This window comes from Neovison vison, chromosome 12 (genome assembly GCF_020171115.1).
Source record: "Neovison vison isolate M4711 chromosome 12, ASM_NN_V1, whole genome shotgun sequence".
NCBI lineage: Eukaryota > Metazoa > Chordata > Mammalia > Carnivora > Mustelidae > Neogale > Neogale vison.
The window spans coordinates 9,317,104-9,343,725 of NC_058102.1; the positions used below are offsets into that span (position 1 = coordinate 9,317,104).

Genomic DNA, 26,622 nt, shown 5'->3' on the forward strand with positions numbered 1-26,622 from the left:
CGCCAAATAAGTCCCGCGGAACGGCGCCGCTGAGCAGCAGCACGCGGCCCCCGGTTCGGCGGCGGAGCGGGGCGGGGCTCCATCGGGAGCGGGGCGGGGCCCTCGGGGAGGGGGAGGCCCAGGAGGGAGGGGCGTGACCTGCCGGGCGCGAGCCGAGCCCCCGCCCCGCCCCCTCCTCGCGCGCTCGCTTGCTCGCTCGCTCGCGCAGAGGAAAACGTTGCGCAGGTTCAAAAATGGAACGTCGGCGGCGTGAGGGAGCGCGAGGGGGTGTGCGCGCGTGCGCGTGCGCGTGCGCGCCCGGGCGAGGGTGACGGGGTCCCCGCCGGCCCGAGCATCGCGCGCCTCAGCCGCGGCCCCGCAGCTCCGCCCCCGGCCCGGCCCGGCCCGGCCCCGGGCCCGCTCGCCCGCCGCCCCGCATGGAGCTGTCAGCCATCGGCGAGCAGGTGTTCGCGGTGGAGAGCATCCGGAAGAAGCGCGTGCGGAAGGTGAGGCTGCCTGGGGGCGGCTCCCAGGACCCCTATGGGGTCCCCTGTTGTCCCCAGCACCGTCCCTTCCACGCTGGCGGCGAGGGGGAAAGTGGGGGCGGGGGCCCAGGCGGCTCCGCGCTGCTGGGCTCGTCTCCCCAGTCTGTGCCTCAGTTTCCCCTGCCACCTTGTAGGACGAGTAGAATAAAAGTTGTCGCCCCGGCATCCTGGAGGCAGCTGAGCCCGCCAGAGCTGGAGGTTGGGGTCAGACTGTAGGGATCCTGAACGCCATCCTTCCTCAACCTCCCCTTATTCTAAATAAGGGGAGATGGAGGCCCAAGTTAAGGAAAAGGCTCGCTGGTGTGTTGGCGTCGGAGCTGGGTCTCGAACTCAGGACTCCGGGCTCGGTACCGAGACCTTTGAAGTTGGAGGCGGAGCTTCAGCCTCCTGCCTCTGAGGTCTAACTCTGGACTTCAACCTTTTCGGATCCCTTCTACCCCCACCTCCGGCTTTCTCCCCGTCTTGCAGCGCACACCTCTCTGGCTTCCCCACCCCAACTCTCAGCCCCGCCCGGCCAAGCTCAGTGAAGCCGCCTACAGCGCTGGGGCATCCTCTAAGCTCCTCCCCCTTCCATTCGCCTCCAAAACATGCCCTGCAATTGAAAGAGGTATCTGTTCCATTGGGTTCGGGTACCCGCGCCTCGGGGGTTCACACTTCCTGTGCACCTGTTTGCAGAGTGGTCTCCTCAGACGAGAGGTGGGGGATGGAAGCCCTTGGGGAAAGTCCTTCCGGTACTCACCACCATCCTTTCCCCTTATCTCCCCTCTGCAGCCCCTTGGGAGGCTCCAGGGGCAGGGCTGGGAGGGGTCTTAGAGGTCACCGGCTCCTGTTTGACAGAGGCAGAGACTGAGACCCAGGCAGAGGAAATGACCTAGTCAAGGTCACACAGCAAGGCAGAGATGGGGGTAGAGCAGGAGCTCAAGTTGACTAATGGCTAGCTCATCTTTGGAGAGAGAAAACTCAGTCCTGGCATCGAGAGCCAAGGATGAAGGTCGAGCTGTGCCAGAGGCTTTTATTCCTTCTGCTCTGATGGGGTTGAACTCTTAGGGCTGCCCCTCCTCCTTCTCCCTTCCTCCAGGATTTCCTCGATTTTAATTTATTCCACAAAGCCCAGTGCTTTCCACGCACAGTAGCCCAAGCAGATACAGTGGTTATCCTCCTTATGGTAGTGCCAGAAAGTGAAGGACATCATTCCTTCAGCTGTTCCCTCAAAATATATTTATTGAGGTTCTGTTATGTACCAGGCACCATTCTAAGCCCCAGGGAAGCAGACATCCCTTCCCTCATGGAGCCAGCCTTCTGGCAGAGGAGACAAGCAATGAACAAGGAAATAAACACAGATGCCTTCCAGGGGAGCTGTGTGCTATGCAGGAGGAGAACTGGAAGGTGGGAGGGATGGTGTTAGAAGGATTAGTCAGGGCGGGCATCTTTGAGGAGGTGACATATCTTGGTCTTAGAGTTCTGGTGCCCATCGTGTGGGACTGGAAAGCCAGGCCCCTGTCAATGAGGAAGGGAGGGGTCAGACTCTATTTTCTAACTACTGGAGGGGTGACCATCACTCCTGAAGGTGGAGACTTTGTCAGCCTTTTCCGGGGTCCTGCCAGGGTCTTTTGAGTTAAAAGCCCTAAAGTCATCTGCTTGTCAACCCCTGGGCCAGAGGCAGCCTCTCCCAGGGAAGCAGCTGGTGCGGCTAGAGCCATTGGAAACATGCCAGTGAGGAATTTTCTAGAATTCCTTTGGAGAGTCTTCTGTTCGAAAAAGTTAGAGGAGTTATGGTCTTAGCCCTGGGACTCTGGGCACTGGATCTTTGGCGATACACGCCCCATGTGGCCTTAGTTTCCCCATGTGTGACATGGGCTCTGAGCTGCCACAGAAGCCCCAGAAATCTTTGGGGCCAGATGCCTTCCTGTGCTTTCACAGGAAGGACAGTCTGGGGTAGTCATGCAGTAGCCAAAGTTTGGGTGTCTCTGGGTTGGTGGGGATCTGGTGTAGAGTGAGCAGGGGCTGGAGTGTCCCTGGACTGTGTATGTCTTGGGGGAACATCAGTCTGCAGAAAGTATTGGGCCTTACTGTCCTGTGCGTGGTTGCTGGGGCAGCTGTGTAGCTCACTGTGTCTGCTTCTCTCTCTTCCCAGGGTAAAGTCGAGTATCTCGTGAAGTGGAAAGGATGGCCTCCAAAGTAAGGCTCCTCTGTGTGTCTGTGTCTGCCTAACTGTTCATCCTTCATTTGCCTTTTGCTTCTCTCCCACCTAGCTTTTAGCTCCAGCTGCTTTAGTGGCATTCGAAGCTTGATTAAATCTTCCTCTTCTCTGGGCCTCTTGTTTCCCCTCTGCCAGCTGAGGGGCTAGAGGGACATGAGGGTCAGAGTGGGCCCCACTCTTCTCTCCTGCTGCCCTCTGGGTTGAGCTCCATCTTCTTGCTGGAGCCTCCCCTCCTCTCTTCTGGCTTTTCCTGGCACCTAGGAGGTGAGGGCCCAGTATCTTGGCTTCAGCGATGGCTGCTGGCCAGGCAGAGGTAGAGCAAATACAGAGCTGAGTGCGGTTTGGGGGGGCTGGATAAGACAAGTCTAGCCGGTGAGGCATGAATCCGCAGTACCACAGAGCTAGGGCCAGAGCCTGAGCCCACTTTGCCTTTGGACAGCACTCTACAGTCTACCAAACAGGTTTCCATACAGCCTTGTAAAGTAGGTATGATGGTAATCTCTAAAGATGAGAACACATGCTCAGAGAAGGTAAGCACCTTGCCTTAGGTCACACAGCAAGTGGAGGCAGAGGTGGGACTTGAACTGGGCCTCTCCAGTTTCGGGTATCTCCTCTATGACTCCTCCATCTCAGAGTTGGGGGGTAGATTGCTGGGTCTAGGACCTCTCCCAGTGGCTCCACCTCTCCTGCTGAGGTCCAATCAGGAACCTTCTTACTAACCAATCACCTCCCAACAAGGGGGTGGCAGTGGGAGGGAATGAACCAGTCGTGGGGCCTCTTCATTGGTTTGTGGGTGCCCTGCCTCCCTGCCCTCGGTGCTGGGGACTGACTCCCGGAAACCCCCATTGCCCAGAGCGTCTGCTGGTGTGCCAGGGGCTTTCTGCCCTGCTTGTGTTGAGGGCTGACCTGGTCCTGGGTGCTGGGAGCATCTTGGGGGCCTGGTAGGGAGACACAGCAGAGGGAAATACAACCTGTGTTCCCTCAGCTTCCCGATCTGCAAAATAGACTTTAGAGGGCAGGCCCAGCTCTCCTCTCTTAATGCTCCTTCCCCTTGTGGGGTGCAAGTCCTGGGTGCAGGTGTTCAGGGCGACCTGCAGGCATCCTGAGGTCGGGCTTGGAGACTGGCCAACCTGAGAATGCGCTGGTCTACTCCTGCTGCCTCCCCCTGCCAACACCCTGGACCTGGAGGAGGATCCCCTCCTCCCTGGGGCACATGAGAAGTGGCGTTCTAGGCTGGGTGAAGGAGCAGGAGGAGTTGAGGCAGGGCTAGGAAAGGAAGATGCCTGGGGTGGGCAGCAGGAGCACCGACCCCCTGGGTGTGCTCTCTCCCTTAGCTTCTGCACGGGAAGGCAATACATTGGAGCGTAATGACCAGCCTGTTGGCCTTTCAGGCACTGCTGGCAATTTTTCCTCCTCAAAAGACCCCAGCTTTTAAAAGATTTCCTTCTCTAAACAGAGGTATTATCAAGGAAAAGTTCCTTCTTTCGCTTTTTCAATCCCACATGGATATGTCTGCCTATCAGAGCTTTAGCCAGGAGAGAAGGGCCTAGCACTCCAAGAGCACTCCCTCATGTTTCTGCTGGCTTGAGCCCCTGGCCCTGATGCTGTTTGTTTCGTCACATGCTGAGGCCACCAGGTGGGCCCTAGTGACAGCCTCTTGTGACAGACTCCCTGGAGGGGTTCTGGGAGCTAGAACCAGATGATCTGGGGTACCGATGGCTCCCTTGCACTTTGGTCCTGGGTTCCTGGCTGGCTCACAGCTGTCCAGGTCCCCAACATGGTGGGGCCTCTGCTTCCTGATTTATAAGTCGGAATAATGAAGCCTCTATCACAGTGCTGTTGTGAGGACTGGGTGATGGAGATAGGTACCCAGGGCATTGTCAGATGGCCAGGCACTTAGGAAATGTTTGCTGTTAATGCAAAGTTAGACAGCTCAGCCTCTAGGTCTCCCTGCAGCCAGGAAAGGGATCTGGGAGATTTCCATTCCGCATAGGAGCTCAGAGGAGGCTTAGAGATGGCTTAGGTCAGTCCCAGATGGTGAAACTGAGGCCCAAAGAGAGGAAACCATGATAAGACTATAATTTCCAACCCCATGCGGTGTGGTACCTACTTCTGCCACCCACTGTATCACCCTACTTCACTGGGGAGGAAAATAGGTTCAATTAGGGGAAGAAGCAGAAGAACCCCGGGCTCCTTTGTAATCCACTTGGGCTTTAGTCTCCCTCCCCACCTCAGGGGCCCTTGCTTGGAGAAGAGGCTGCGAAAGAGTGGGGGGAGTGGGTAGTTGGGCAGGCTGTTCCCTGCAGGCCTGGGAGCCTTGGCTAGGGTAGTGCCAGCCTTGGTAGGGAGGAGAGTCAGATTCTCCTGCTCAGCAACATCTTCCTCGCCCTGATCAAGGAGGCTTATATTAAATAACAGAAAGCATAATTTAGATATATACTCACTCTGTGCCAGGCCCCTGTTAGACCATTACATGCTTTGCCCATTTTCTGTCCCCAGCTGCAGACAAATGACTGCCCTTCCTCCCCAGCAGATGGGGCAGAGGAGCTATCTTGTTTGTTCTGGAAGGTACAGCAAATTGCCCAGGGAGGGGCTGGGGGCACAGGGCAGAGGATGTCAAATCGTTAGTTCCAGGCTCTCTGACCCAAATAGACCCTCAGATACCCCGCCTGCCCAGGACTGCTGTTCCCGCTTTGGAAATGCATTCCTTGCTTCTTTTCCCACTTGTGAATAGGACCCCATCTTTTAGGGAGGACTGCCTCCGTGGAGATTTGGTAATGATATTGTCAGTGGGCATAGCAGGCTGCTAATCCATAAGCACCTTGTATGAGTCAGGCATTGGCCCATTTTTAATTGCCTCTTGGCAACCCATTTTACAGATGGGCACACAGAAATCTCTAGCAGAGGAGTCTGTGCCCAGGTTCAAATACAACTGGGATGATTTGCACTATGGATTGCCTGATCCCAGGGCTCGGGGACTAGAGCCTGTGATACACCATCAGCTCTGCAACTGAGGATCTTTTGCCTGTTCCTCTCTTGACCATTCAAAAGGAAGTGCTTAGGCTTTGGAGCCAGATCAGGCTGCCTTTGAACCCTAGTTCTGTAGCTTTACAAAGCCCTCTACCTCTGCACCTCCATTTCTCCACCTGTAAAGTAAGGCCATAGCCTCACAGGACCCTGTGGAAGGCTGCCTGAGACAAAAGTTTCATAACCCAGTGCCAGGGACGGAGGAGGCGCGCCGTCCTCTTTCAACGCTGGGTTTGGGCAACAGCAGCAGAGTCCAGGGCTCTGGCCTGGCAGGTTTTCGCACTCCATTGTTACTGATTTAATTAACGCGTATTTGCTTTTATTATGTATCACACTGAGCTAAGTGCTTCACGTCGCTGAGCGCATCTAATGGTCACTGAAACCCCCAATACAGGGACCTTTGGTAGTCCCACTTCACGGATGAGTAAACGGACTAACCTGCGCACCGCCGCGCCCCTCGATCTCGGAGCTGAGCGCGTCGCGCTGCTTCTCATTTTGGGGAGCTTTAAATCGGCCTGGGGGGACTGGGGCGGGCCTGGCTTTGGGGGACCCCGCCCCTGCGCCGCGGGAGCCTGCGCAGCGCGGCTCAGGCGGGGCGGCCGGGAGCCTGTTTACCCGGTCTCGGGGGCGGGGCGGTCGGTCACGTGGCCGTGTTTACCTCGGGGCTGGCGCGCTCCGTCCCCGCCCCCGCTCCCCATTGGCTGGCCTGGTAATCCGGGGCGCGCCCTCCTCCGTGCGTGCGCGCGCCCGGCTGCTGCCCTGCAGGGGGCGGGGCGGGGCAAAGTAGGGCTCTCCGCCCCCCACGGAGCGCTCGGTTCCCGCCCTGCCCGCCAGTTGCTCTGCTCGCTCCACCCGCCCTGCCGCCCGCCCGCTGCACGCTCTGGTCCTGCTTGCGCCCAAAGCGCGTTTGCAGTGGCTGTGGCCCCTGGCTCCCCGCATCGTGGAGCGGTGTTAATGGCCTCCACTTTAGGGGGCGGAGATGTCCAGAGAATTGAGACCGTAGTGCAGACTTCCAACCATTCCTCTCCCACAGCATGGAGCAGGACCAGCCCTCCTGTTGCTTACATAGTCTGAGCCTGTCAACACGCCTCCTGGCCCTGTAACAATTCCCCCTGAATCTACTGAGCCTTTCTGTGCACCCACTGTGTGCAAGGTCCCGGTCAGACACAGGACATAGTCAGGCACTCTCCGTCTCCCAAGAACATCACAGACCGGTGGGGAGCCAGATGCAGGGACAAGTGAGAGACCCAAAGGTAGAGAGTGGCCAAGATTCAACAGTTCCAACCACAGACGGGCCACTTACTGTCTCAGTGACCTTGGCAAGATGCTTACCTCTGTGCCTGTTTCTTCATCTTTAAATAGGGTAACCTACCCTATGGGGGTTTTATGAGGAATAGATGAGTACCCAGCAGTGAGTGGTGCTCTTACCATGATGGTGATGGTGGTGATTCTTAAGATGAGGAAATTGAGGTCCAGCGAAGGTTAGGGACTTGCCGGGAACCACACAGCACCCACATCAACAAAAAATTGGCAGGACAGTGGGGAAGTGGGCAGGACAGAGAAGACTGGAACTCTGTAGAGATATCTTAACAGCTAGAGGAGAGAGGGCGAGGCAGAGGTCATAGGAGGAACACAAAATTCCTCCTTTCTTGTAACTAGTTACTGCTGAAGAAATCTAACCTTTGTTTTGCAAGAGGAAGTTCTGGAGTCTCTGCCAGTCTCTGGTTGCTTATACTTTGGGTTTTATGCAAAGTATCAGAAAAACCCGTTTCACTCTTAACCTTTCTTTAGGGTGAACAGAACTCTGCAGTGGCTTCTATATCATTCCCAGAGCACCCAGGGTGTGAGGCTGGGCACCCTGGAGAGGGCTTGCAGTCTGCCCGCCAGGATGCCAGCTGGATTCATCAGAAATTTTGGCAGGTGTCAATGCACCAGGCTGTGGAGAGCAGCAGAGGGGAGGGTGAATTCTGCAGGGAGCTTGAGGAGGCTGTCAGGGGAAGCGCTTGAAGGATGAGGAGGAAATCATGGAGGGACTGGCCCTCGGGTGGAGAGCACAGCCTGTACAAGGGAGGCGTGACTGTGCCTGATCAGGCTGGGCATGGGGCGCTTGGGTAGGGACTGTGAGGTCCTCAGGGCTCAGACCTTTGTTGCTGAGTGCACAGAGAGCCTGACACGGGTCCAACACAAAGTCGGTGTGAGGAAGTGCCGGTGGAAGGAAGGAGGAAAGGATTCTGTCCTCGGGTAGCTTGTTCTTTGAATCCGGATTGGACTACTGGTAGCTGTCAGTTTAAGATGAAAGTTTTAGCTCAGCGGGTTAGGACACAGCAGGAGCAGGGTCTCTACCCAGCCTCTTCCTGCCTCCTAACACCTTCCTGATACCTGTTCACCTCCCTTGTTGCCCAGCAGAGCTGGGTGCAGCCTGGGCCAGAATCATAGTCCGTTGCTTTGGTGTTGTTTGTACATATACATGTATGCACATGAACATACTCGTGTTTATATGTTTGTACGTATGTTGTATATTTGAAGATGTGTATATACAGACACATTCAGGTACGTGTTTTAAAACTTTTCATTTTCTGTTTATTAGCATCTGTTTATGGTGAGTGACCCTAGTTTTTCCATTTATGGAAATCATAAAGTTTTTTTTTTTTTGGTAAGTTTATTATTTTTTTTTTTTAGTAATCTCTACACCCAACATGGGGCTCAAATGCACGGCCCAGGACCAAGGGTTACATGCTCCTCTGACTGAGCCAGGGAGGTGCCCCTAAAGTTTGTTTTTATTTTATTTTTTTAAAGATTTTATTTATTTATTTGACAGATAGAGATCACAAGTAGAGAGGCAGGCAGGGGGCTGGGGAAGCAGGCTCCCTGCTGAGCAGAGAGCCCAATGTAGGGCTCCATCCCAAGACCCAGGATCATAACCTGAGCCGAAGGCAGAGGCTTTAACCCACTGAGCCACCCAGGCACCCCTAAAGTTTTTTTTTTAAATAAAATTAAACAAAACAAGTGAGCTGCTTTCGAGGCAGACGTTAAGTAAATAGCGCAGGTGGAAGGAAGATGGCTTGAGCTATGAAGTGCTGAGCTGTCACTCCCAAGTCTGGCCCAACAGGGGGCGCTCTGTGGTCTGGGGTGGTGGAGGGTCCCCCTTCGAAATACCAAAGGGACCTGCCAGTGGGATTGCGGCACCATTCAGTCGCTAGCCATCTACCTGGTTCCTGCTGCATGCCAGGCCTGGCAAGGAAACTTCAGGCCAGGCTGGGAAGGTACAGCTGTGTGCTAATGATGGAGGGAGCAGCTCAGCCCAGTCAGTGGAGGCTGCACTGGGACCAGGGCTGGAAGGGTGGGCAGGGACAGCAGCCGGAAGCACGGAGCACTTCCTGTGCACCAGGCACTGTACTAGGCAGTTAGATGAACACGTTCAGCAGCACAAGAGTTCTTTACAGATGGGAAAGTGGAGGCACAGGGACGTTGAGTAAATCCTTCAAGAGCTGCGATCTGAAACCAGGTGGTCTGGTGCCAATGCCTCTGCCCTTGACCACATGCTCAGGCTTCTCACCAAAGGGAGCCCCAGGAGCGGTGCCCTGTACTTCGGAGCATGAGGTCTAATTGGGAATTGGACACATTTCTTTGGAGGGTGGTGTGATTGGTACTCAGAATGAGGGGAGTTCTTGTGTCGTCAGAGCCCCCGACCTAGCCTGGGCAGCCAGGTACAGATTCTGGGAGTAGGTGGCAATTATGGGGGCCTAGGCAGGGGTCGAGAGCCTGCAGGGAATGCTGGTGGGGAGCAGGGCAGCTTCTGACCTCCTGCTTCTCTCCCCAGATACAGCACGTGGGAGCCGGAAGAGCACATCCTGGACCCCCGCCTGGTCATGGCCTATGAGGAGAAGTAAGGGGGCCTCAGCCTGCCACTGGGGCTGGGCATGAGACAGGCTTTGAGGTTTCACATGGAGCCTACTGCTGGGTTGGCTCTGAACGAGGGGCATGGGCATGGGGTGGGGCGGGGGTTTGGCAGGGACAGCTGGGTCTAGTCTGCTGCTGGGAGAAGTGGGGTGGACATCAGGTCCCAGAGCAGCTGAGGGCCCTGGCTCCCTTTCCTGTTGCTGAGTGTTGTTGGCCCCTTCTCTAACCTCCCCACGCCTCATTCTCTGCTAAAGTGGGCCATCCCTCATAACACCAGCTCTGATCCCCCCAAGGTAGGACTTTCAATTGCTGTGATGGGTATAAAAATGCTTTACAGAGCTGGCCCTGTGTGAGGGGCAGAAATGTCCTTAATGGGCAGTCATGACCTTGGTGACAGATCCGAGAGAGATTCTCCGTAGAGACTCTCTCACCAAGAGAAGGAAAGTCCAGTGGAAGCTTGAGAAAGGGGAGGGACTATGGCTTTGGAGCAAGGATGTTTAAGTTCTAGTCTGTCCCACTTGGCCACCTCCCAGCTTAGTGGCCCTGGGCAAGGTTCCTCTGGGCCTCAGTGTCCCTTATCTGCTCGTGCTCTGCTCTGATTCCAAAGGTAGGTCAGTGATTGGCGGCTCCACTGAAGGGCAGTGGCGATGCATCTCAGGGGGGAGCTTTGACAAAGTGTTTTTGCTCCTGATGGGGGAGTCTTTTGAGTCCAGCCACCCCCATCTGCTGCAGGAGCCCCAGCTTTACTGACCTCCCTGCCAGCAGGCAGCCCAAATCCTTGTGCCTCTTCCCAACTGCCCACCCTTACAGGGCGGGATCTTGGCACAAAATCGTTTCCATTTGGCCCTTTACAGGAACCTCCTGAGATGGGGATGAGAGTCTCATCTGACAGATGAGGAAACTGAGGCTCTGGGAGCTAAGGAGCTTGTTGGGGGGCACCTCACAGCTGGGAAGCTGCCTACCCAGGGCTTCACCCGGGCCTCCCGAATCCCAGTCCGGTGCCCTTCCCCTGCCCCTCCTTGCCCCCCTTCCCGTTGCTTCTCTGCAGGAAGTGTCTCGCTGCCCATTCCAAGGAAAAGTCACCCCTGTTCTTCACTTTAAAAATCAGGGTGTCCCCGTCCCACAGCTGTTCTCTGGCTCCTGGGCGCTTGGTGGGGCCTGGATCCAAAAGGACTGGTGCTTGGGAGAATCCTGTGGAATGTGGTGGACTGCATGGAGGAGGGCGTCAGGCCGCTGTCCAAGTCCTGAATTAGAGTCCTGGCCCTGCCGCTCGCCCGCTGTGCGCCGGCGGGCGAGGTCTCCTCCCTCTCAGGGCTTCATCCTCCTGATCTGTGGAGTGGGGACAGTCGTACTGACCTTGTAGGGTTCTCATGGGGAGCAAGGTGTATGAAAGCACTCTGTAGATCAGTGAGTGTGGGCACAGGTGTGCAAATTATCTCCCTGACGGTAACTAAGGATCATTCTTTGGCTCGTTCAACAAGTCTTTAGTGAGGTTCTGCCGTAAGCCAGACACTGTCCCTGGTGCTGGGGACACAGCGAAGGATCAAAACCAACAAACATCCCTATTTTCATGGGGCTCGAATTCCAACACAGAGACACACAATAAAAAAAAAAAAAAAAAAAAAAAAAACCAATAAGTGTGTATGATATCAGACGGTCATAACTGCTGCAAAGACAGGGTTGGGGGGAGGGGGTGGGGGAGAGGTGCAGGGATCAGTGGGATGGTTAGGCGGGGGTGTTTGACCAGAGTCCTGAGGGAATGAGCCCAGCAAGTATTTTAGAGAAGAACATCCTAGGTGAAGAGAACAGTCTGTGCAAAGGCCCTGGGGTGAAAGCCAGTGTTTAGGGAACAGCACAGAGGCAAGTGTGGCTCTGAGTGTGGCTGGCTGGAGTGGTGTGAGTTGAGCGAGGTGTGGGAGCTGAGGCAGGAGTACGGCAGCTGAAGGAAGGGGGAGCACAGCTCAGGGAGTACCTCATAAGTCCCACTGGAGGATTTGGATCTTACTTTGAATGAGTCAAAAAATGTAACAGTTAAGGAACAAAGGAAGAGCTTGGAGACTTACAGACCCACTGTGTGACTTTTGGCTTGCTTCTCTCCCAGTCTTGGTGAAGAGGGGTAAAAGGGGGATGACGTCCCTTTAACCCCTGCCTTGGAGGGTTTTATTTATTTTATTTTTTAATTTAAAAAAATTTTTAAAAAGATTTTTGTTTATTTATTTGTCAGCTAGAGAGAGACAGTGAGAGAGGGAACACTAGCAGGGATAGTGGGAGAGGGAGAAGCAGACACCCTGCTGAGCAGGGAGCCCGATTGCGGGCTTGATCCCAGGACCCTGGGATCATGACCTGAACCGAAGGCAGATGCTTAACCAGCTGAACCTCCCAGGCGCCCCAGTCTGCGCCTTGCAGGGTTTTAAAGAGACTCAGAAGGAGTCTGGCCAGGGGGCTCCTCTACGGGGGTCCCGCCCGCAGGGAAAGGCTGAGAGGGCACGCCTCGTAGGGTGCCACTGCCCTGCAGCCCTGGACATTGACGGGCAGGATCCAAGGCTGACAGAAACCAGGCCCTGGATGGTGGTGAGTCTGGATAGAACAGACCCCTTCCCCGTCGTGCACGCACACACACGCACACGCACACACGCGGGCGTGCACGCACGCACACTGCAGGTTAGAAACCAGGGTCGTGCGGCCTGGGCTCCGGGCCTGCCCTGCTGGCCCTGGCTGGACCCTGGGCCTGACCCTCACTAGGCCTGGAGCCTGGAGCTCAGCGGCCGACGCTGTCAGAATTTTGGCATTGGGAAAGGGACTTGACCTCTCTGTGCCTCAGTTTCCCTGACGCTAAGGTGAGGAGAGTAACTGCGGCTCCCTTACAGGGCGGCCGTGAGGGGGAGGGAGAGCCATGGCTCGTGCAGAGTGTCCCGTGTGTGCTGATCGTAGACACCACCGTGGAGAAGTTGGAGACGCGCCAGCATCTCCATTCCTTTCCCCTCCAGCCCTTCCCTCTCCCCGTCTTCCTCCTCTTCCTCTCTTCTTTCTTATCCCTCTCTCTTCTACCTCACTTTATTATTTCACTTGCCCGCCCCCCCATTTTGATAGACCCCAGGGATCTCTCTTGCTTCTCCCGAGAGCCCTGGTGGCCAGGGGAGAAGGGACCCTCTTGCTCCAGACGAGGACACTGAGGTCCAGAGGGGAGGTGACTGGCCAAGGTCTCCCGTGGGTCAGGGTGGAGCTGGGCCTGGAACAGGGGGTCCGGGGGGCCCAGCAGCGGCTTCTCAGAGAAGAGTCTCACCCTCAAAGGCCGGCAGGTTGGTCCTGGCAAGCTGAGTGGCTAGTGTCACAGTGCGATCAGGCGGCTGGCTCCTGGGCCCCAGAGTGGGCTGACCCCACGGGGACGGCGGGAGGGCCCAGTGCACAAGGCGCAGCTCCCCAGGAGGGAGGAGGGCTGAGGGAGAGGGCGAGGGGTGGAAACAGCTGCCCCGGACGGGCTGGACTCCCAGAGCTCAGAAGGAGAGACCGCCAGGACCGTCACACAGCCAGGAGGGGAAGTAGGGGTGCACTCCCGGCCTCCACATTCTCTCAGCTGCCCACATGGCCTCTGCAGTGGGGGCCACAGAAAGTGGGGCGGAATGAAGTGAAATTGGCAGAATGAAAATGGCTCTGAAGTTTTCACCACCTCCGGCACTGCTGTCATTGGAGTCTCTGTTGTGTTGTCTCGTGTGTGTCGTGTGTGGCTTTGTACGCATCCTCGGGTTGTGCCTGTGCGTTTGGGATGTGGGCAGGGCCCCTGGCAGAGAGCCTGGCATCCACTAGGGGTTCAGTACAGGCGAGTTTCTCTCCTTTTCCCGAGCCAGATGATACAGGCGAGAGCCTGTCCTCTCCACCTGGGTCACGCACATCCCAAAGGGGGAAAGACCTGGGCAGAGCTTCATTACATGAGGACCATTCCAAGTCCCAGCAGCTCCCCCGGGGTCACTGGAGGCAAATTTGATTGACAGGTTTCTGTACCCCTCTCCCGAGAGCGGGAACCGATCTGTGTTGTTTTGGGGGCTGTACCCAGTGGTATGGAGAGCCGAGTTCTGGCGTGACTCTGGAGCCCAGTAAACACCCACGTACTTTCGGAGATGTCACCCAAGTACCCCCTCTGCAATTGGAACCAGTGGCTGTGCCCCCGCCCTTTTGCCAGATGGGGAGACTGAGGCCCTGGGATTTGAACATGGGACCCCACCGTTACGGTGTAAAGAGAGCAGTGGGGAGGAGTGCCTGCCCTAGGATTAGGGGGTGACGTATGGCGGGTCCCCCTTTCCCTGTAGACTGCAGAGTGTGAGGTGGAGCGGACGCTTCACTTTCCCTTAAATGTCACCCGTGTTTGCTTTTCTTCTGCCATCTGCTTTGCACCCCAGGGAGGAGCGAGACCGAGCGTCGGGGTATAGGAAGAGAGGTCCGAAACCCAAGCGGCTTCTGCTGCAGGTAACCCCGTCAGCCTTGGTGCCCACCCACAGGTCCCCCTGTACCCCCCCCGCCCCGCCGCCGGTCTCCCCCGCCCCATGCACTTGCACCAGCTAGTTGAGCTGGACCACTTGCCCTCCTTGCTCTGCTCAGGGCACTGTGGGGTGCGGGCACTCAGTGGGTAAGTCTCTGTGGGGGCAGGGAGGGAAGGAAGACAGCCTGGGTGGGAGGTGCTGTGGGGCTCGGGGGAGGGTGGATATATGGCGATGGGAGCCGAAGATTTTGAAAGCTTAGAATCTTGTAAATAAGCCTTTATGAGGCTCAAAATCCCCAAAACACAAAATTGTAATATTTGGGGACCTCAGAAACATAAACTTTAGAATTGAGGAAACATGGGAGCCTGGGATTTTAGAACCCAAGGAAGGGAAACTCAGAATTCTGGAACTGTTGTCATGGGATGCCCTAGAAATGGGGAATTTTTGAGGAAGGGGAAACCTACAGGTCCCCTTTTCCAGTCCTCTGCCAGAGGCGGGCATCTAGACTCCGGGGGCACCCCAAGTTACCCAGGTCTTGGGGCCACATTGCTCACTTCACTGCTTTGCTTGGAAAGTGGATGGAGTTGGAAGTGAGGTGATTTGAGGCAAGTCTCTGCCCCTCTCAGCTTGAACTTTCTCATCTGTAGAATTGGGATGACGAGCGTACCTGCTCCCCCTAGTTGAGTGAGGTTCACCCCGGGGTTCGAAGCCGAATGATAAGGCTTCTTGGTCTACACACAGTGTGAGCCGCGGCCAGTCTCCTGCCCCCTCTTGAGTGTGGATCACCCGAGGCTTTGGGCAGAAAAGATGGGTTTCCCCTCACGCAGTGGGCATTTTCCGTGGGGTTTGGCGTGAATTGGGTCCCAGGACGGAAGGTAGCATCCCTGCGTCAGACGTCTTGCCCGAACTTAGCAACTTAGAGCGGTGAACACTCAGCGTGTCACACAGTGTCAGTCCGGAGTTCAGGATTCCTGTAGCTGCTGCTTTAGTGACTCCAGTTCAGGTGACGGTCGTGATGTCAACCAGCGCACGCCGTCTGGAGAGTTGGCCGGAGTGGAGCGCTCTGCTGCCGAGGCGGCTAGTCACATGCCCACAAGTCAGCTCTGGTTGTTGACAGGAGGCCTGGTACTTTCCACGTGGACCTCTCCAAGGGCTCCCCGGTGGCCTCACGGTGTGGCCACTGGCTTCCCCCAGAGCGGACGATCCAAGAGCAAGAGCAAGGGAGAAGCACAGACTTTCATGGGCCAGCCTCGCGAGCCCCACGATCTGTGTGGCACATCACCCGGGGCCCGAGGGGATGTGGGGTGACTTCCATGAGGTGGGCCTTGCTGGGGCCCCGTTGGGGGCTGGCCAGTCTGGTTTCTTCATCGTCGCACTGATGAAGAAATAGGCTCCGGGGGGGCCAGGAGTTTCCCCAGGGTGTCACAGCCTGGTCTGACCCCGGGGACTCCAGGATGCCTGTTCTGAGCTGCAGTCCTCTCGTGGTGAGGTGGAGAAGGGCAGAGAGCATCGTCTTGCAGGGTCGGAGGAGTTTACTGGGCTCGAGATAGCTGCCGAGCCAGGCTGAAGAAGCAGGTTTAGGTAACGCTGCAATGGGACAAGCCCTCCCAGCCTTGCAGCACTGTCCTGACCCCTGCCCTGCAGCCCGCCTCCTGGCCCGTAACACCCTGCACCCGGGGCCGAGTGCCAGGCCTACGCGGGCAGGACGGGAGACTGGAGCCTGTGGGTGTGATCTCTGCTCCCAGCTGGGGAGCGTTTGACCTACAGGCCCCATCTCATGGCCTTACTCTCTTCCTGGGGGCTCTTGGCCTCTGGTGACAGGTGGCAGCAGAAGGTGTTGTCCCGGAGGGACCCGGGCCTTAGCACCAAAGATCTTCCTTGGATTTGTGCACAACTTGGCCGGAGTCAGTGAGACAAATCCTGGAGTACAGAACTGCAGCCCTCCGGTGCTAGAACACGTGTCCTTTAGCCCCATCTTAACCAGAGTGAGAGGTGGCATCCCCAGAGGGCTGTGCCGCAGCTTGGGGCTGAGGAGTAGCCCCGGGGCTGCGGGCAGAGGGCAGCCAGTGCCATGTGCCCCCCTTGGGTACTTGCTCAAGAATCTCAGGGCATCCATGTCACACCATCTCCTTGCCAAGCTGGCTGTTTCAGCCCTGGGGGTCCTTTAGTAGGCAAACATACCTTCCCCGTGATGAATAACTCCGTAGTTTATCTGCTTCATAAATCCAGATTTGCTTTTTCTTGGCCAGTTTTCAATTTGTCCTCTGGGATGCTCTCCTACTGTGTGACTTCTGTCCCTGAGCCCCCTCCTACCCCTCAGGGAGATGCGGTGGCCCCAGGCCAGGCCTGAGGCTGGGGCTGGTCAGGGGTGGCTTTCTGGGCCGGGTTGGTGGGGCTGGGGTAATGGGTGGCTCCGGGCCACGGAACACAGGGAAGGGCACTCCAGGCGGGAGGAACAGCATGAGCAAAGGCGCGGCAGCGGCGGGGAGGGCAGGGCTGACCCGCCGTGCCCTGGCTTGCCCCCGCAGCGGCTGTACAGCATGGACCTGCGGAGCTCCCACAAGGCCAAGGGCAAGGAGAAGCTCTGCTTCTCCCTGACGTGCCCACTCGGCAGCGGGAGCCCTGAGGGGGTGGTCAAGGCAGGGGCGCCCGAGCTGGTGGACAAGGGCCCCTTGGTGCCCACCCTGCCCTTCCCGCTCCGCAAGCCCCGCAAGGCCCACAAGTACCTGCGGCTCTCACGCAAGAAGTTCCCGCCCCGCGGGCCTGACCTGGAGAGTCACAGCCATCCACGGGAGCTCTTCCTGCAGGAGCCAGCAGCCCCGGACGTCCTGCAGGCGGCCAGCGAGTGGGAGCCTGCTGAGCAGCCCCCCGAGGAGGAGGGTAAGGTGGCCCCTCGGCCCCCGGCCCGGAGCCCCTGAGAGCTGGGGAGGTCCCTGGAGTCGGCAGGTCCAGCTGCTGCCATGCCCAGAGAGGGCCCAGGGCGCTCCCGAGGCCACCTAGCCAGTGGGGCGCTGGCACCGCCCCTGCCCTTCCTGTGACCCTGCTGCGGCAGGGTGGTCCAGGCAGGGAAGACAAATGCAGTGACCTCCTCCTGGGTGTCCAGCCTTGAGCCAGGCCCAGAGCTGGGCGGGCAGGGGTCTGCATGCCGCCCCCACTTCCTGCTCCCGCCTTCTCAGTGCTGTGGTCAGGGCTGCCGTCATCTCTCCATCTTTCTCCCATGCCTGCCGCAGATGGAGACCTGGCCGAGGGCCCCCCTCCTTGGACTCCTGTGCTCCCCCCAAGTGAAGTGACAGTGACCGATATCACCGCCAACTCCGTCACGGTCACCTTCCGCGAGGCCCAGGCGGCTGAGGGTTTCTTCCGGGACCGCGGCGGGAAGTTCTGAGTCATCATTTTTACTCTTCTAAACTGTTTGCTTTTGGGCTTGGGGTGGGGACTTCCAGAGATGGGGAGGGGTTGGGGGCAGGGTAATTATTTTATTTAAAAAAATATGGAACAGGAGCAGGGGGCAAGATCCCGGCACTTTCCCGCCACCTCGCCCCCTTTCTCTGCGCCTGACATTTACAGAAAGGCTCCGTGGTCTGCTTTGGGGGCCGGGGCTGGGGTGGCCTGGCATTGCCCTGCCAGTCAGGGGGTCCTCTCTGGGCCAGGCTGGAGACCGGGCCTCCTGTTCTTGGATGCTTCCCTCACCTTCTCTAGAGACACAGCGGCTGGTCCCAGGAACCAAAGGAGAATGGGAGGGCCCAAGCCCTCTCTCTTGAGCCCCCCCACTCTTGCCTTTCTGGGTGGTTTCCCTTTTCCTTTTTGGGGGTGGGGGGAGTCCTTATTTTTAACTTTCCACTCCAGCTTTGTGGTGGGACATGGAGGCTGGCCTTGACCAAATATGACCCGGTCAAGACAAGGGGGCAGGAGGAGGCCTTTGAGGTTGTGGGGTACATCCCATGCCCTTCCCTAGGGGTGGCTGCCAGCTGAGCCCCTTCTTCCCGGGAGCCCCCCCACATTACCTGGCCTGTGAGAAACACTCACGTGCACACCCAGCCGCACGGGCGTCGGCCCTGAGACCCCGGGACCGGAGGCATTATGTCTGCAGATGCGCACAGTGGGTCTTGCAAACCTCCTGTTTAGAAACCCCGACCTGGTGAATTGTGGGGTGACTCCAAGCGCCTCAGAACTTGTCACGGCAGCCCACACTTACTAGCCTTGCTCAGCACGTCACAGGACGGGGTCTCCCGACGCAGTCGTCCGCACAGGGCCAGGTGGCCTCCGAGGCTCTGGGCATGCGGTGCGGGGCTGGGACTTCTCCCGGCCAGCTGCAGGGGTGCCGAGGGTCAGCACAGGCTCTGAGGCACTTGGGCCCCGTCCTTCCTCCCCTAAGGGGCTCTCGTTTTCTCTGACTCAGGTGACTTTTCAACCCTACCCACTCTTCTCTTCTGCTGTCCTCCCAGAGAGGGAGGGAGCATCCCACCACCTTCTCAGGGCAGCCTTCGACTCCTGAAACCCTTCCTCCTTCCCTTCCACGTCCCCTCCCCATTCAACCTAAATGCCACAGCCGGGAGTGACCTAGTGTTCCTGCAGGGGAGGGGACCTCTGCCATGTCTTTCTGCAGTGGGGCTGCCCTGGATGGTGGGTCAGGCTGTGCATAAGCCCAGCCAGCAAGGGGCTGTGGCTGCCAGAGGAGGGGCTCTTGTCTGCACAGATGTGCCCTGTGGCCAAGAGTAGTTTCCCAGGTCATGAGGAGGGGCTGTTCCCCTGCCCCTTCTCCAGCCCGGTAAGGGAGAAAAAGCCAGGTGGGGCTGGGCACCAGGGAAGCAAAAGTAGAAGGCCACCTCCCTCCACTTCCCCCATCCTGAGTTGGGGCACTAGGAGGTGGGACCTGCCCTCTCCCGGGGCCCTCTCCCCACTCTGCTTTGTCCTGAGGAAGTCAGCAGAACCCTGCTGAGAGGAGGATAGGGCCATTCTTCCCCCAGACCCCTTCTTCCCAAGTTCCCAAACCAAAGACAGCCTGGACCCCATTTTTGTTTGGGGTGCCCTGCTGGCAAGATTCCTAAATCCCTGAGTCTCTCTCCCCTTCCTCCTTAATCCTTCGTTGTCCAGGGTCAATTCAGTGCTTCCATTGGGGGGTGGTCCCCTCTGGTGGTTCCTTCCAGCCCAGGAAGTTGACTCCAGAGGAGTATATAGGGGCAGACCAGGGAAGGGGGGCAGCAGAGTTACCCCTGCTCCCGCCCCATCCAGCTGTGAGACCCTGAGTCCCGGAAGGGCAACTTGGAGTTGGGGGTCTCTCTCAGGACATGGGCTCCCAACAGACGTGAGGGTGGTGGAGTGGAGGTGGCCCAGCGGCACGGGCAGGGGGTCCTCTCTGATCGAAAGCTGTTGGCTGTGGCTTTGGGGCTGGGCTGGCAGCATGCAATAGAAGGCCTACAGCCCATCCCCCAGGGGATGTGGGACCTCGTCCTGCCTCTTGGGCTCTTTCAAAGAGCTGTTTGTGCAATTGGGGGGGGGTGCTGGGGGCCATTTGTGGAGTGAGACAGCTGACTTTCTGTCTGCTGCCGCAGGACAGATCTTGCCTCTTCCTCAGCCCTTTGTGATGCACAGGGCATCCCGCAGCTCAGAGAGGGCAGAACCCTATGAGCCAGGGCTCCCCACGGCTCCCCAGGACCGAGACCTCTATGAGGGGCTGGGTGTGGTCTTGCAGACCTTTGTCCAGCCCTGAGCGTCCCAGCGGGGCCTGGGATACTGAGCTCCCACCCCATCCCTCCCCTCCCCAGAAGGCCAGTACTCGCCCGGGTGGGGGCGCTTAGAACGAGTGGGACAGCCTGTCCTTCCCTCCCCAGCCCCCGCCCATTTTGAATGTAGAGAGCCTGGGTGGTACTTTCCTCTTGCTGTGGGATGGGGCCAGGAGAGGATTCCCCCACCCCTGGCCCGGCCACTTGCCATGCCCAGCCGAGCCCTGACATCCCTCCAGGGGGATGGTCCCATTGCTGACTCCCCACCCGCAGGGGGAGGCGCTGTGCCCGTGGGGGGTGGCTTAGCTTCGCTTCGGAAGCAGCCGGCCTGGCCTCCACATCTCAGCACAAGAACGCTGCCTTTGCACGGAATGAGCGTCGAGCTTTGTTCAGACAACGTGAATGTATTTGGGAGGGTTGGGGGTGCGGGCTGATTCCAAGCACATGCCTTTTCCGAGTGTGTGTGTGCTGGGAGGGCTAGAGCGGGTGCAGAGCGCGGTTTATTTTTGTACTGATCTTGGTAAGAGACTGTATAGCATCTATTTATTTAGATGATTTATCTGGTAAATGAGGCAAAAAAATTATTAAAGATACATTAAAGATGATTTTGAAAAAAGCTCTTGCACTCGAGCCTTCGCTTTTGACAGTGTCACAGCCGGGCCTGGGGAGGAGCGCCAGCCCCCAGGGTGGCAGCCTGGGACAGAGGTCCCCGGTCCACCAGTTACCGACCATAATCTTGGGCCACAGCCCATTTCCAGAGCCCTCCAGATGTACAGTGAGATGAACTGGGCAGGGGGGTGTAGGGAAGTGGAAGCTGGCACGTAGATGGGCGGCGCCCACCGTGGGGGCCCCACAGGGTATCATCCGAGGCCCAGTGGTGCTTCTGATGTCTTCACCTTTTCTCTGCTTCCTGCCAAGTGTGTTCCATTCTAGAACCCAGGGGGTGGTCAGTATCCCGGGTCTCAGTAATTGCAGGCTCTTGAAGCCAGGCCTGCCTCGAGCTAACGCTCCTCTGCTGTGTAGCCACGCTGAGCACAGCTGTCTGAGCCCAGAGGGGGGTGGTCGGGGCCAAAATGAGTGACAGCTGGGAGAGTCCTCTAAGCTTCTCTGCATTTAGGTTCGCCCCGGGCTCAGGGCAGAGGCTGGACAGGGGCGCACACAGGGTTGGTGACAGCAGGTAAAGAATCAGCTCACGCCCCAGCCCTCCCCGCGGCCACCCAGGCCGGGAGTGGTGGTGGCCACAGCCAGGGACATGTCCGTGAAGGAGGGAGAACAGAGAGGCTGGAGGTCAACTTAGGTGGGAGACTTGTCAAGACTTGGGCAGTGGTATGGTGGGACGGTGAGGGAGCTGTCCCGATTATGCCCGGGTTTCCAGTTTGGACCTCGGAGTGAATGGTGCTTCTTCATCTGGACGGAGGCTGAAGGAGAAGCAGGTTTGGAGGTACCTCGGTCACCCCCAGAAGCAGAGCCCAAGACAGGGGTTTTCTCTGGGGAGTGATCCCAGGAGCAGGAGTGGGGGTAGCACGGGTCGGGGAAGGAAGAAAAGCACGGGAAGGTGCATTCCTGAGGTCCCCATTATGGGCAGCTGTGTCATTCCACTTGAGATGACCCGACAATTACAGCCACTTCTCCCAGAGTTGTCCATTTGGTGGCCCAAAAACCAGAAATATATCTGCTCATGGTTACAGACGCAGGAAGTCCGTGGGAGGTGGGGGGGAGGCGGGGACACAACAGAACCCACGGCAGATGAACCACCTGGACGGTACAATGGGAGGAGTGGGGAGTGAGGCTTAAAAGCTACCAGTGGCTAAACATCAAAAAGGGGCTTCAGACCCCTCGTCACAGTGTCTCCATCCTGGAGTGGGCTGTCGTTGGGCCACGGCCCCACAGGGCCGTTGTGGCAGGGTGCAGGGGCCGGTGGCAGGGGTCCTGGTCAGGCGGGTAACCCCCAAGTCGGGGGGGGTACTCTCCTGGACCGTTTATTGCCCCACTCAGCCTGCAAGCGCCCAAGCCCCCCCCCCTTACACGTACCCCTCGTTCCTGCTCGGGGATGTCATTGGCTCCATAGCACTGGGGACGGGTGAGTGATTTCCTCCTGGGCCGGGGAGGACTTCCCTGCTTGGTCCGTGCTGGGGTCAGGAAAGGAGGCGGAGGTGAATCTTGAGAAGAAAAAGTGTAATCTGGAGAGGTTCCTGCCCCGGGCAGGGCCTTCCCACGGTCACTGGGCAAGAGGCCTGCCTTCCCCAGTCACAGTGACCGGCTGCATGTTGCCAGTCCCAGTGGCCAGAAGACTCCTCAAACCCCTCATCCCAAATGTTTTCATCCCAGGGCAATGGCTACTGTTCCTTCCCTGTCAGTCCCCAACTTGGCGTAAGAGGCCCGTCCAGGCAACATGCGGTGCCCTCTGCTCCCCTCAAGGCTAAATATTGGACCCAGTGGTCTGCGAGATGTGCCCCATGTGGAAAAAAATATGGAAATAATTCTATTTTCCCAAACAAAAAGCCTCCGAGAGGCTCTCTGGCCTTCGCAGCATAGCCTGAACCCACAGTGGCCGGACTGGCTGTGATTTTCTTCCTCCGGGCTCTCCCACTGAGCCCACACCGTCCCCGGGGTTCTGTGACGTCCCCGCCTCCCCCTGCCTCCCCAGATTCATATACAAGAGCCCTAACCTCAGGTACCTCAGAATACGACTCTATTTGGAGGCAGGTTCTTTTCCAGAGATAATGAAGTGAGAGCAAGGTCAGAGGATGGGCCCCGATCCAACGTGACTGATGTCCTAATAAAATGAGAAGTTGGGGCCCAGAGAAGGGCATGAAGACATGAGGGGGGGCGACTGTCTCCAAGCCAGCCTGGAACAGGTCCTTCCCTCACAGCCTCAAGGAACCAAACTTGCTAACACCTTGACGGAAGGCTTCCAGCCTCCAGAGCCATGAGCAAATAGACTTCTGTTGTTTGGGGCCATCTAACCTCCCCCTTCTCACTGTGGCGGCCCCGTGAGCTGGTACCGCATCTGGGGAGTAGAGTCGGAGGTGAGGCTTGGGTGTGGATGCTTTATTTGGGAGGTGGGCCTTCTAGGAAGCAGGAGTGAGGGCTGGGGGCTATTGAGGTCGATGCTATGGGCAACGGGGGCTTGATTCCACGTGGACTTTCTGAGAACCATTCAAGCCTCCTCCAGAAGGACCGAGGCAGACCTGTTTACCCACGGGGATCTGTCCCTCAGCATCCAGGATGCTCGGGTTGTCGAGTCGCTCGTACTTCCGAGCTGTGTTTGGGCAGAGGACGAGAGGGGTCCCACCCTGGATCAGAGGAGCTGGGGCATCGGAGGGGGGCGGAAGCTGGATGCTGAGGAATCAGCGCTGGAGAGGCTGCGTGGGGAACCAGCTACGGTGGAGAAATGAGAGGAGGACCATGTCCGCGGACGGTGGGGGAGAGGGAGGGAGGCCGCCCTTGCTGGGACTCCGCTCGGGGGGGCCCGCAGCTGTCCTGTCTTTTGAAGGTCTCCCAACGGTCCTTGTTAATCTGAGTGCAAAGGAGAAGAGACAGCCGGGTCCCAGGCCAGCCCACAGTCCTGCATCTCACAACAGGGCCTTCGGCTGACTCCCGGTACCCCCTTCTTAGACGGAATCAGATGCCGTCTGAGCCTGGTGTGATCCTACCGGCCCTGTGCTCTGATGCTCCTTCCTGGGTTTCATCTCTCCTGCCCTCAGCCAGTGGCTTCCAGTGGTTTCTTCCGCCTCTCTCCACACTGGGTGCATTCAGGCCTTGGGAGGGCGCGAGTGGGATGTGGACCCGGCGCACCCCCATACAGGAAGGTGTCTTGCCGAGGAAGACATGTGGCCCAGGGAGTCTCAGGGCGGCCAAGAAGGGCAGGCAAAAGTCTGGCTGAACGACTAAGCCAGCGATCAGGCTGACCCTGGAGCCCTCCACCTGCCCGCCCTCAGTTACTAGGGCTGTGCTTTGCCCACGAGAGTGAGAGTTCTTCATCCACTCGGTTCTTCATGCCCTTTCCCATCTTCTTCCATCTGTCCAACCACCCAGCCAACACCACCCGCGTTTCTGGCTCAAGAGGGCAAAGCCGAGCCAAGCCTTTACCTCTCCCTCCTCCTAAAATCCCAGTAGGATGACAACCGAGCAACCAATCAACAAAATGAAAACTAAAACAAGAAATTATGGCTAGCAGAACTAGAAACCTGGAAAGGCAAGGCCATTCAACACAGGACAAAGGCTGAAGAATTTCCAGAAGGTGTAAAGGTGGCCGAGGGCAGAGTAGCAGAGGGAACATCAGAGCACACCAGCAGAAGGTAAAGGGCATATCCAGAAGGACAGAGAAGGAGGAGGTTTTCCAGCGACCGAAGGCTGGCTTTCCAGCGACCGAATCAAGTTTCTCAAATAGACCTCGAGAACATTCCACACTCTGGCTGTTGTGACCTGTTTGTGTAGGGCCTTACGATGCTCAAAAAAGAGAAGTCAGCTAGGCCAGGAGCTCCCCAAAAATGACTGGCCAGGGGGCTCCTATGGCGGGGGGCATCCCCAGTGTGCTTCTGATGAGGACATCAGGGTCAGGGAACACAGCAGGGAGGAGGGAAGATAGTGGTTCCAACAGCTGAGAAAACCCCCTTCACCCCGTCTTTGGCTTTGTACCTACTTCTCGTTGAAGGGCCTGGGTGCACGGACTCTCCCGAGTCCTGCCTTCCCCCAGCCAGCATCTTGCTGCAGCTGACACCGGCACTTACTGTAGTCATGCACCAGGGCCGCCAGAACTGAGTGCTGGGCTTCAACAACATGTAAATTCTCTCCCAGTCCTGGAGGCTAGAAGGCCGAGATCAAGGTGCTGGCAGGGTTGTTTCTTCTGAGGCCTCGCTCTGGGGATGCGGATGGCCACTCTCCTTGTATTCTCTCCTGGTCTTCCTTCCATGTGTGTCTGTGTCCTAATCTTCTCTTCTTCTTCTTCTTCTTTTTTTTTTCTTCAAGATTTTATTTATTCGAGAGAGAGAGAGAGAGCGAGCAAAAGAGAGAGCACAGGCAGGCAGAGGGTGAGGGAGAAGCAGGCTCCCCACTGAGCAGGGAGCCTGACACAGGGCTCGATCCCAGGACCCGGGAATCATGACTGGAGCGGAAGGCAGATGCTTAATCCTGGTGCCCTGGTAATCTCCTTATCTTATAAGGACACAGATCCTATTGGATTAGGGTTCACCCCTCTGACACCATTAACTTCAACCCCTCTTTAAAGGCTGTCTCCAAATGCAGTCACATTCTGAGGTCCTGGCAATTGGGACTTTAGTATAGGAACTTTTCAAGGCCTGGCTTGCTCAGGGGATAGAGCCTGTGGCTCTTGAACTTGTTCTCAGGGTCGTGAGTTCCAGTCCCACATTGGGCGTGGAGCCTACCCCCCCCCAAAAAAAAGAGGAATTTTTCAGGGGACACGGTTGAGTCGTAACACTTAACCACCAAGGCCCAACTCGCCTTCCTGCATACAGAATTCTTCATTCATTTGGAAGAAGAGGAAGCAACAACTGACCCAGCGAAATGCCGCTCCCCACCGCTAGGGGTGCTATAGGACCAATGATGGGCGAGGGAGCAATTTACAAGCCCGCCCCTGAATTGTGGCTCATCCAATGTTTCCTCTCGATGAGATTCAGGTCATGCATCTTCAGCGGGGACATCACCAAGGTGATGCTGTGTTCTCACGACACCTCGGGACATAGCACACGATGTCTGTTTGCCTCATTGTTCATCATGTCCTCTGGATCGTTTGATTAATGGGGTGTCCGCTATCTCCTTTTCCTGTTGAAATGAGGAACTATTTCCCCGAAGAACTTTTGAAACTATGTAATTATCCCATTCTTCACATTTTCAAAGTAATTATATATTTATATTAGTACGGATTCATGGTCTTCTATTTCATTCAATGGGCTATCTTTCATTATATTATTACTTACTTGAGTGCTCAGAATTTCTCAGATTTGGCTAGCGGGAGGCCCTGTAAGCTAGTTTAACTCTTCTAGCTTTAGGGTATGTTTAATATTCAATGTCCTTAAAGTTTTAAAATACTTCATAGGGCAAACCCTCTTTCCTCCCAACATTGTTACTCTTTTTCGGAATTCTCTTGGCTGTTCTTACAGATTTTCTCTTTTCATATTGAGACTAAAACTGAGAGGCCAAATCACGGAAACAGATTCAAAGGAAATTTTGGTTAGGATTGCTGTGAATTTATAGGAGAAAAAGAAAAAAGAATACTTTCTGTAAGGATATTAAATTTTTCATCATTTCATATAGCTTCGATTTTTATGTCCTTTATTCGCATTTTAAAATTATGTTCATAGGGGTGCCTGGATGGCTCAGTGGGTTAAGTGTCTGCCTTCGGCTCAGGTCATGATCCCAGGGTCCTGGGATCGAGCTTTGCATTGGGCTCATTGCTCCGAGGGAAACTGCTTCTTCCCTCTCCCACTCCCCCTGCTTGTGTTCCCTCTCTCGCTGTGTATCTCTCCGTCAAATAAATAAAATCTTTTTAAAAAAATAAAGTTATATTCATAAAGTGTACATCTTTCTCCTTAGGGCTTTTCCTATGCATTTCATAATTTTCGTGACTGTCAAGCATAGCATCACTCCACTAACCCCACATAAATACTCATAAATTGGGGATCATTAGTTCACAAGAATGCTATTTTTTTAAAAGATTTTATTTATTTATTTGACAGAGATCACAAGTAGGCAGAGAGGCAGGCAGAGAGAGAGAGAGAGAGAGGAAGGGAAGAAGGCTCCCTGATGAGCAG

At 56.7% G+C, this 26,622-nt stretch overlaps 1 protein-coding gene across 2 annotated transcripts; it reads left to right on the forward strand.

Annotated features, from left to right (window-relative positions):
- The first annotated feature begins 406 nt into the window (after positions 1–406).
- On the forward strand, positions 407–20,465 carry CBX7 (chromobox 7). 2 transcript variants are annotated; one of them, XM_044227611.1, is made up of 6 exons: positions 407–485; positions 2,659–2,702; positions 9,572–9,637; positions 14,046–14,112; positions 16,655–17,006; positions 17,357–20,465. In XM_044227611.1, the coding sequence occupies exons 1-6, from the start codon at positions 417–419 to the stop codon at positions 17,509–17,511; spliced, it is 753 nt and encodes a 250-aa protein (XP_044083546.1). In that variant the 5' UTR covers positions 407–416; the 3' UTR covers positions 17,512–20,465. The 2 variants fall into 2 exon arrangements, with proteins under 2 accessions (XP_044083546.1, XP_044083547.1); XM_044227612.1 differs by having other exon boundaries at positions 16,934–17,006.
- The last annotated feature ends 6,157 nt before the right edge of the window (positions 20,466–26,622 follow it).